General features: G+C 69.5%; 2 protein-coding genes across 2 annotated transcripts; one reads left to right on the forward strand and one right to left on the reverse strand.

Annotated features, from left to right (window-relative positions):
• The first annotated feature begins 520 nt into the window (after positions 1-520).
• STAT2 (signal transducer and activator of transcription 2) lies at positions 521-6,175 on the forward strand. The gene is made up of 23 exons (XM_054051681.1): positions 521-588; positions 709-840; positions 915-1,068; positions 1,139-1,237; positions 1,311-1,415; positions 1,483-1,561; positions 1,658-1,743; positions 1,824-1,972; positions 2,044-2,202; positions 2,273-2,425; positions 2,512-2,532; positions 2,622-2,715; positions 2,804-2,860; positions 2,931-3,014; positions 3,100-3,198; positions 3,570-3,705; positions 3,787-3,836; positions 4,137-4,225; positions 4,292-4,428; positions 4,512-4,700; positions 4,787-4,844; positions 4,956-5,917; positions 5,990-6,175. Exons 2-23 carry the CDS (start codon positions 710-712, stop codon positions 6,124-6,126), a joined length of 3,228 nt encoding a protein of 1,075 aa, XP_053907656.1. The 5' UTR covers positions 521-588; position 709; the 3' UTR covers positions 6,127-6,175.
• A 139-nt stretch (positions 6,176-6,314) lies between these two features.
• IL23A (interleukin 23 subunit alpha) lies at positions 6,315-9,198 on the reverse strand. The gene is made up of 4 exons (XM_054051655.1): positions 8,915-9,198; positions 7,696-7,794; positions 6,720-6,842; positions 6,315-6,461 (listed from the first exon to the last, which is right to left on the reverse strand). The coding sequence occupies exons 1-4, from the start codon at positions 9,086-9,088 to the stop codon at positions 6,315-6,317; spliced, it is 543 nt and encodes a 180-aa protein (XP_053907630.1). The 5' UTR covers positions 9,089-9,198.
• Between the last annotated feature and the right edge of the window lie 727 nt (positions 9,199-9,925).

Raw genomic sequence — 9,925 nt, forward strand, 5'->3', positions numbered from 1 at the left:
GTGACAAGGGAAGAGGAGGGGGGGATCCGTGGGAGGGGAGGGGGGTCCGGGAGACCCGTGCCGCTCTTCACCCCTTCCTCCCGCCCGCAGGACCACCGGCGCTGCCGGCCCGCGGCGCGCCCCCCGCCCAGCGCAGGCGAGACAGCGGGGGCCGCCCGGGCTGAGCCGGAGCGGAGGCGCCCGGGAGCCACCCAGGGGTCATCCGGGCTGAGCCGGAGCTAGGGGCACCCAGGAGCCACCCAGGGGTCATCCGGGCTGAGCCGGAGTGTGGGCACCCAGGAGCCACCCAGGGGCCACCCAGGGGTCATCCGGGCTGAGCCGGAGCCAGAGGCACCCAGGAGCCACCCAGAAGCCACCCAGGGGCACTCAGGAGCCACCCAGGAGCCACCCAGAAGCCACCCAAGAGCCACCCAGGAGCTACCCAGAAGCCACCCAGGAGCCACCCAGAAGCCACCCAGGGGCACCCAGGAGCCACCCAGGGGCCACCGGGGCTGAGCCGGAGTGTGGGCACTCACAGGAGCACCCAGGGGTTACCCACCGGGGCTGAGCCGGAGTGGGGCACCCGTGGCACCTCCGTGCTGCAGGCAGGTACGTGGGGTGCAGGGGTGGATGGATGTGTGGGCACTGGATTTTGTCCCCCTCCGCCCCCGGTGGTGCCGTGGCCGGAGGGGGCTGGTGGGACCCCTCCTGACCCCCCCTGTCCCCCAGCATGGCGCAGTGGCAGGAGGTGCAGAGCTTGGCCAACGCACACCTGGAACAGGTGCACCGGCTGTACGCCGACGCCGCGCTGCCCATGGTGGTGCGGCAGTGCCTCGCCGCCTGGATCGAGGACCAGAACTGGTAACGGGGGGCCGGGGCAGGGGGCTGTGCCGGCCGGTGCATGCCAGACCGGTGCTGAGCCCGCGGTGCCGCAGGCGCCAAGCGGCCGAGCCGCTCTCCTCCTCCGCCGCACGGATGCTCTTCCACTCGTTGCTGGCGCTGCTGGGCGAGCACCTGGGCAGCCCCGGGCTGGGCGACGAGGACTTCATGCTGAAGCACAACCTGCGCAAGGCTCGCCGCGATCTGCAGGTGGGGGCCGGGGCTGGGACTGGGGTGGCGGAGGTCCCTGCGCCCCACTGACCCCCCAGCCCCTCCGCAGGCCACGTTCGAGGAGCGCCCGGAGGAGTTTGCCAACCTGGTGGCCAACCTGCTGCAGGAGGAGCGCCGCATCCTGCGCCTGGGGCAGGCAGGGGGACAGGTAGAGCGGGGGGTGCGTCCCCCTCACCCCACGGCGCCCCACGGCTGCTGCCCGACACCCTGTGTCCCCGCAGGCGGGGGCCGCACCGGCACCCAGCCCAGCCCCGGAGAGCAACCCGGAGAGCAACCGAGAGCAGCAGATCCAGCAGCGCTTGGCCGAGTTCCGCACGGCCCTGCAGGTAACAGCACCTCCTGAGCCCCCCGGGACTCCCGGGGCTGCCCCCCCTCACTCCGCTCTGTCCGCAGGAGGCTGAACGCACCTTCCGGCACCTGGAGGAGCAGCAGGACATCTTTGACTTCTGCTACAAGGTGCATTACCTGCCGGGTAAGGCCCCATCCTGCCCGCCCCGGCCGCAGGTGCGGGACGGTGCTGCCCTGCGCCCTCCGTGTCCCCTCTGACCCCCGCACCCCCTCCCCGTAGGCGAGGACCGGACGAGTGACCCCGAGTACACGCGGCAGATCCAGGTGCTCCAGGCCAAGCTGCAGATCCTGGACCGGCAGCGGCGCGTGAGGAGGGCTCAGGGCTTGGCTTGGGGGGGGCCTCAGCCGCTCCCCTCACCCGCTGAAGCGTCCGTCTCTTTCCTCAGGAGGTGCTGGCGCAGCTGCAGCAGCTTTTGGGGCGCAGCGAGACGCTGCGGGACTTCCTGCTGCAGGAGCTGCAGGCGTGGCGGGAGCGGCAGCAGCGCGCCTGCCTGGGGGCACCCACCGACACCCACCTGCGCCCGCTGGAGACATGGTAGGACTGGGATGGGAGCGGGCTGGGGGGGGGCTGCCCTCAGCCCCTGCTGAGCCCCGTGGCGCCCGCAGGTTCACGGAGTTGGGCCAGGGGCTCTTCCAGCTGCTGCAGCTGCTGCGGGCGCTGTGGGAGCTGCAGCTGCAGCTGACGTACGAGAGGGACCCGCTGAAGGCTGAGACCCCACTGCTGGAGCGGCGGCTGAAGGAGCTGCTCACCTTCCTGCTGCAGAGGTGGGGGGCAGCGCAGGGGGGGGCTGGGGGCCGCGGCCGGGGCCGCCCTGACCCCCTCCTGCTGCCCCAGGGCCTTCGTGGTGGAGCAGCAGCCCTGCATGCCCAACGCCTGCAAGCGCCCGCTGGTGCTGCGCACCGGCAGCAAGTTCTCGGTGAGCGCCCGCCTGCTCGTCCGCCTCCAGGACCGCAACCACGACATGGAGGCCAAGATCCACATCGACAGGTCGGGGACCCCCCCGGGGAGAGGGACCCCATGTGCGGCCGAGGGGGGGTCCCAGGACACCCCTGACTTCCCGTTGTTTCTTGCAGGGATCCCCCCAAGATAAAAGGGTGAGAGCCGGGCGAGCGCTGGGCGCGGCGGGCAGGGTGTCCCCGGGGGGGTCCCGGCCCCCGACCCGCGCCATCGCTCTGCCCCACAGGTTTCGCAAGTTCAACATCCTGACGTCGAGCAGCAAAACGCTCGGGGCAGGGGACAATTCCAAGGAAGGGCTCGTCTGTGACTTCCAGTACCTGGTAGGGACCCCTGCCCGGTCCCTGGGGGCTCCGTGGGGCGAGGGACGGGGTGAGGACCCCCCACCCAGCTGACTCTGCCGCCCCACAGACGCTGAAGGAGCAGAAGGACAGCCGGACGGGCAAGGGCGGCAAAGGTGCCGGTGAGGTGGGTGTGGGGACCGTGGGGACAGGGTTGGCCGGTGCCGCGTGGTGCCCACGGTGCCGCCTCTGCGCAGGGTCCCCTGGCCGTGACGGAGGAGCTGCACCTCATCACCTTCACGCTGGCGTACAGCTACCGCGGGCTGGAGCTGGAGCTGGAGGTGGGGCTGGGGGGAGCCGGGGGGGGCTGGGGGAGGCCCGGGGGGGCGCTGAGGGCTGCCGGCCTGACCCCCACTGCCCCGCCAGACATCCACACTACCCTTCGTCATCATCTCCAACAACAACCAGCTCTCCAGCGCCTGGGCCTCCATCCTCTGGTTCAACATGCTCAGCAGCGACACTAAGGCGAGAGGGACCCCCTGGCCCTGCGTCACCCCCTCTGTCCCATCTCCCCCTGGCCTGGTCCCATCCCTGTTCCTTGCCCGGTCTCCCCTGGATCCTGTGCCAGGCTCCCTGTCCCCTGTCCCAGCCTTGTCCTCTGCTCCTCTGCAGGTCCCTGTCCCTGTGTCCCATCTCCATCCTGTGGGCCCTGTCCCAGCCCCATTGTCCCCTGGTTCCTGTCCCGTGGTCCCTATCCCTTTCCCATCTCCTGGTCCCACTTGCATCCCTGGTTCCTGTCCCATCCCTTGCACTGGTGCCCATCCCTCGGTCCCTGTTCCATCCCTGTCCTCTGCTCCCCGTCCTGTCCCAGTCCTCGCTCACCCGGTGTCCCACAGGAGCAGCAGTTCTTCTCCACGCCGCCGCCGGCACCGTGGCCCCGGCTGGCCGAGGTGCTGAGCTGGCAGTTCGAGAGCGTGGCTGATCGAGGCCTGAGCGAGCAGCACCTCCTCATGCTGGCCGAGAAGCTCTTTGGTGAGGCTGAGCACCAGCCCTGAGCCCCCCCAGGGCCAGGATGAGGCTGTGCCGCCCCCCTCACCCCACTGTTGTCTCCAGGCTCGAAGGCATCCCCGGAGAGCGCTCTGGCCTGGAACAAGTTCTCCAAGGTGAGCGATGCCAGTCCTGCCGTGGCCCCATTTCACCGTCCCCCCGTGGCCGTGGGCCCCTGGAGCACTGTCCCCCTGTGGTCCCTTCTCGCCTGACCCCACCCCATCATCATACCCCCTGTTGTCCCCCCTGTGGCCCCAACATCCTCCTGTCCCCCCTTGTCCCCCCCGTGGCCCCATTCTCTGTCCCCCCATCCTCCCTGTCTCCCCCATGGCCCCGTTCCCCCTCTCCCCCTCGGTCACCCCATCCCTCCTGTCCCCCCCCATCCCTCTGTCCGTGCTCACCCGCGTCTCCCGCAGGACGGCGCCTCCGGCTTCTCGTTCTGGGCTTGGCTGGATGGGATCCTGGGGCTGCTCCAGGAGCACCTCAAGCAGCTCTGGAAGGACGGGTAGGAGCAGGGCTGGGGGGGTCGGGGGGGGGCAGGGGCCGCGGGCGCTGACGCTGCCTCCCCCAGCCTCATCCTGGGCTTTGTGAGCCGGAAAAAAGAGAAGAAGCTGCTGAAGGGGAAGCGGACGGGGACATTCCTGATCCGATTCAGCGAGAGCATCCTCGGGGGGGTCACCTGCACCTGGGTGGAGCACCCCGAGAGCGGTGAGTGCTCCCACCCTGCGGTGCAAGCCCATCACCCTGGCCTCGAGCCGCCCTGCTGACCCTGGCTGCTCCCCACCCCTCAGGGGCCCCGGCTTTCCGGGCAGTGGTTCCCTACACCGCGGCCGAGCTGGCATCCCTGACGCTGCCCGATATCATCCGTGACTACCAGCTGCTGGTGGAGGAGAACATCCCCGAGAACCCGCTCCAGTTCCTGTACCCCGACACCCCTCGCGACGAGGCTTTCGGGCCGTACTACAGCCAGCGGCAGGACGGTACGGCGCGGCACGGGGCGGCACGGGGTGGCACGGCGTGGGGGGAGCGCCCGCCGCCACCGCCAACCTCTCCTCTCCCTCCCCAGGGAACCTGACGGAGCAGAAGAAATACCTGAACCGGCGTCTCATCCGTGTGTCTTCCAGGTGAAGCGGGGGACACCTCAGTCCCTCCGTGGCCCAATGGGAAAGGGGGACCTTCTCTCCCATAGCCTTATGTCCCCTGAGCTGAGCCAGATCCCATGTGTCTCCCTGCAGGCAGGCCAACGAGTCCTGGCAAACGGAAGAGGATTTGGTGACTGCCACTGAAAACCTGGAGACACTGCAGCTGCAGCCGAGTGGCCTGGGGACACGGCAGCCCCATGGCTTGGGGACACGGCAGCCCCATGGCCTGGGGACACGGCAGGTCATGTCTGGGAATCTGGGGATGCTGCAGCCCTCGAGCGCAGGGCCGCCGCCGGGGATGGCTGCGAGCCCAGGGTCGCTGCAGCCGGTGCCCCAAAGCCTGGAGCCACCGCAGCTGCCGCAGGGGCGATCGGGGGTCTCGGAGGTGCTGCAGCCAGGGGTGGGGGATCTGGAGCCGCAGGTGGTGCTGCAGTTGGTCACCTCGGGCCAGGGGATGCTGCAGGTGGGACCGGCGGGGGTGGGGACACTGCAGGTGATGCCTGGGGATACAGGGATCCTGCAGGCGGTGCCCCAGGACGTGGGGATGCTGCAGCCGCTGCCCAGGGACGTGGGGATGCTGCAGCCGGTGCCAGGGGCTGTGGAGCCACAGCTGGGTTCTGAGGCGCAGGGGATGCTGCAGCTGGTGTCCCAGGACACGGGGATGCTGCAGCCAGTGCCCAGGGATGCAGGGATGCTGCAGCCGGTGCCCCAGGATGCAGGGATGCTGCAGCCGGTGCCCAGGGATGCAGGGATGCTGCAGCCGGTGCCCCAGGACGCAGGGATGCTGCAGCCGGTGCCCCAGGATGCAGGGATGCTGCAGCCGGTGCCGGGGGCTGTGGAGCCACAGGTGGGCTCCGAGGCGCAGGGGATGCTGCTGGAGCTGAGGGACCTGGACCTGCTGCCTGGGAGCCCGGACATGCAGGAGCTCCTGCAGTCGCTGACGGAGCTGGAGCCGGGCTCGGGGACGCTGGGGACACTGGAGGCGGCAGAGCTGATGCCCGACATGTCAGAGACCATGGCCGGGGGGCTGGAGGGGCTGAGCCCCGAGCTGGCGGGTGAGTGTCGGAGCCGAGTTGGGGGGGGGGACAGGGGTGTCCCCTTGGCACTGACCTCTCCCTATCCCGCAGGCAAAGCTGCGCTCCTGGACCCCCACGACCCATTCCTGCCACAGCCCGAAGACGCATCCCTGCCCGTTATCAACTCCCTCTTTGCCGGTGCTGCCGACTTCCCACCGCTCCACATCGACGCCAGTGACTTCCAGTGACCCCCCCCGAGCCCTGTAAATAAACCCTTTCCCACCCCCGACCCGGACTGCGCGCGAGCTGCTCGTCTCCATCAAAGCTTTATTAGAAATCCATAAATACCCGAGATAAATAGGGAGCATCGCACATAAATAACCCCTCGGCCGGGAGGGGAATAAATAGTTGGGGGGGGGGGGCTGCAGGTGGGGGCTCAGCGGACGCTGGCGCTGTGGGTGAAGACGCGGCCCATGATGGCAGTGAAGGATTGGAGCCGCTGCAGCGCCAGGCGCCGCAGGAGCGGGTGGCTCCAGGCTCCGGTGGGTGCCAGCGGGTGTTGGGGTGCGCGGCCGTGCTCCTGCTGCGGGGAGAGCGGCGTTAGGGTGTGCGGGGGAATGGGGGCCTGGGGGTGTCACCCCTCCTGGGGGTCAGGGATAACGGGGAGAGCTCTGCGTGGGGACAACGCTGCAGCAGGACAGTCCTGCGCGGAGACAGCACCGCTCCAGGACAGCTGCACCCCTAAGCCTCACCCTACCTGTAGTGGCTCCTCGGGGACAGTTGTGCCCGTGCAGAGCTGTCCCTGCGTTATCCCTTCGCGCTGTCCCCCCCTGACACCCACCTGGACGAGGCCCAGCAGCTGGTCCATCACGGCCTCCAGCGGGCGAAGGTTGCGGTCGGTGATGTCGGAACCCAACAGGTCCCGGTAGTGCTGAAGCCCCTGCAGAATGCGCCGCAGGCAGCGCTGCGCGGAGCCGAGCATGAGACACGGACCCCCAAATCCCTCAGCAACCCCCTGTACACATCCCATGGCATCGCAGGATCTCCAGGCACCCCTGGGAACCCCAAACACATCCCTCAGCATCCTTTGGGACCCCCTGGGAACCCCAAACACATCCCTCAGCATCCTTTGGGACCCCCTGGGAACCCCAAACACATCCCTCAGCATCCTTTGGGACCCCCTGGGAACCCCAAACACATCCCTCAGCATCCTTTGGGACCCCCTGAGAACCCCAAACACATCCCTCAGCATCCTTTGGGACCCCCTGGGAACCCCAGACACATCCCTCAGCATCCTTTGGGACCTCCTGGGAACCCCAAACACATCCCTCAGCATCCTTTGGGACCCCCTGGGAACCCCAAACACATCCCTCAGCATCCTTTGGGACCCCCTGGGAACCCCAAACACATCCCTCAGCATCCTTTGGGACCCCCTGGACACCCATGGGTACCCTCAGCACCCCTGGGACCACCAGACACATCCATCGGCGTCCCTTGGGAATCCTGGGTACCCCCAGCATCTCTTGGGACCACCGAGCACATTGCTCAGTGTCCCCTGGGACCCCCCAAGCACATCCCTTAACATCTCTGGGATCCCCGGGACACCCCTGGGTACCTCTGCTGTCCCTTGGGACCACCAGGCACATCCCTTGGGACCACCAGGCACATCCCTTGGCATCCCCTGGGGCCACCAGGCACCCCAGGAAGCCTGGACACCCTTGGGCACCCCCAGCACCCCTCGGGAGCCCCAGACACCCCCCCCCTGAGCACCTCCAGGCCCCCCAGCCGCACTCCTGCACCCCCGATACCCCCAGTACCGTGTTGTTGGTGTCCAACGTAGAGGGGTCGCAGGCGTCGCTGCAGCGGATCCGGGGGGGCCAGTTATTGGGGTCCTCCTCGCTCAGCTGTGTCCCCTCCTGGCAGCGGCGGGGGTGGGGGGGGTCAGTGGGGTTCCCACGGCTCACACCCCCCCCAACCCCAGCACCGCGCCCTCGGAGCTCCCCTCCTGCCGGGATGTTCTGCATCCCGAGACCCCTGGGACTCTGCACCCTCAGGGCCCCCCCTTGTGCCTGGATACCCCAAATCCTTGGGGACCCCTGCACCCTCAGGGCCCCCTCTCGAGCCCGGATACCCCACATCCTCGGGGACCCCCGCACCCTCAGGTCTTCCCTCCTGCCGGGGTTCTCTGCACTCTGGGATCCCCGGGACCCCGCAATCTCGGGGATCCCTCCTGCCCGGATACACTGCCTCCCCATCCCCCGCAGACCCCCTGGACCCCGCAACCTCGGGGACCCCCGCACTCTTGGGGCTCCCTTCCTGCCGGGATTCTCTGCACCCCGAGACCCCGCATCCTCTGGATACTCCGCACCTTCGGGTCTCCCCTCCTGTCGGGACACCCCGGGACCCCGCATCCTCAGGGATCCCCGCACCCTCGGGGCTCCCCTCCTGTCAGGACACCCCGCATCTCTCGGTCCCCGCAGCCCCCCGGGACCACCGGCACCGCTTATCCTCAGGGACCCCCGCACCCTCAGGTCTCCCCTCCTGCCGGGACACCCCGCATCTCCCGGTCCCCTCAGATCCCCCCGGGACCCCGCAACCTCGAGGACCCCCGCACTATTGGGGCTCCCTTCCTGCCGGGATTCTCTGCACCTCCCGGTTCCTACAGGCTCCCGGGACGCCTGGCACTCTCGGGGCTCCCCTCCTGCCGGGATACCCCGCACCTCCCGGTCCCCGCAGACCCCCCGGGACACCCCGCATCCTCGGGGCTCCCCTCCTGCCGGGACACCCCGCATCCTCGGGGTCCCCCGCACCTTCGGGGCTCCCCTCCTGCCGACACACCCCGCACCTCCCGGTCCCCGCAGACCCCCGGGACCACCGGCACCGCTCATCCTCAGGGACCCCCGCACCCTCGGGGCTCCCCTCCTGCCGGGACACCGCTCATCCTCAGGGACCCCCGCACCCTCGGGGCTCCCCTCCTGCCGGGACACCCCGCACCTCCCGGTCCCCGCAGAGCCCCGGGGCCGCCGCCGAGCTCACCAGGTCCCGGTGGGGCTCTTTGAGCGCCGCCAGCCGCCGCGACAGCTCCTGGGAGAGGTTCCTGCAGGCGGCCCAGTCGGTGCGGGGCGCCGGGACCGGTGCCGGGACGGCGGGCGGCGGCGGCAGCAGCGCCGCGAGGCAGAGGCAGAGGCGGAGGAGGCGGAGCGGAGCCATCGCCGTCGGTGCCGCCACCGGCGCCCGCACCGGGCTCTTATGGGGCGGCGGCGGCGGTGGGGGGGGGGGGGGAATCCCCGGGGCAGGTGGCACCCGCCCCCCGTTACTGCGAAATCGCCGCCTCCCGCGAAAGCAGAACCGATACCGGGTCGGGGTCCCCGCGCTGCCGCCCCGCCGCCACCGGCCCCGCGCCGGGACGGGACGGGACGGGCAGGAAAACCCGGGGCAGTTCCTGGCGGCTCCGCGCCCGGAGGCACCGGACCCACCCCGGGACCCCCCCGCCCGGTGCCCCGGGACGGGGCGGGACCCCCGGGCTCCCTGGGGTCCCCAGTGTCTCCCAGTGTCTCCCAGTGTCTCCCAGTGTCTCCCAGTGTCCTCCAGTCTCACCTAATATCTCCTCCAGTAACTCCCAGTCCCCCTCCCGACGTCCCCCAGTACCTCCCAGTCTTCCCCAGTCCTCCCTCCGGTGTCCCCCGGTATCCTCCCGTCTCCCCCAGTGTCCTCCAGCCTCCCCCACTGTTCCCTGCGGTGTCCCCCGGTGTCCCCCAGTATCTCCCAGTATCCCCCAGTATCCCCCAGCATCTCCCAGTATCCCCCAGTGTCCCCCAGTGTCCCCCAGTATCTCCCAGTGTCCCCCAGTATCCCCCAGTATCCCCTGGTATCCCCCAGTATCCCCCAGTATCCCCCAGTATCTCCCAGCATCTCCCAGTATCCCCCAGTATCCCCCAGTATCTCCCAGTATCTCCCAGTATCCCCCAGTATCTCCCAGCATCCCCCAGTATCCCCCAGTGTCCCCCAGTATCCCCCAGTATCCCCCAGTATCTCCCAGCATCTCCC

Source organism: Cuculus canorus, chromosome 29 (assembly GCF_017976375.1).
Source record: "Cuculus canorus isolate bCucCan1 chromosome 29, bCucCan1.pri, whole genome shotgun sequence".
NCBI lineage: Eukaryota > Metazoa > Chordata > Aves > Cuculiformes > Cuculidae > Cuculus > Cuculus canorus.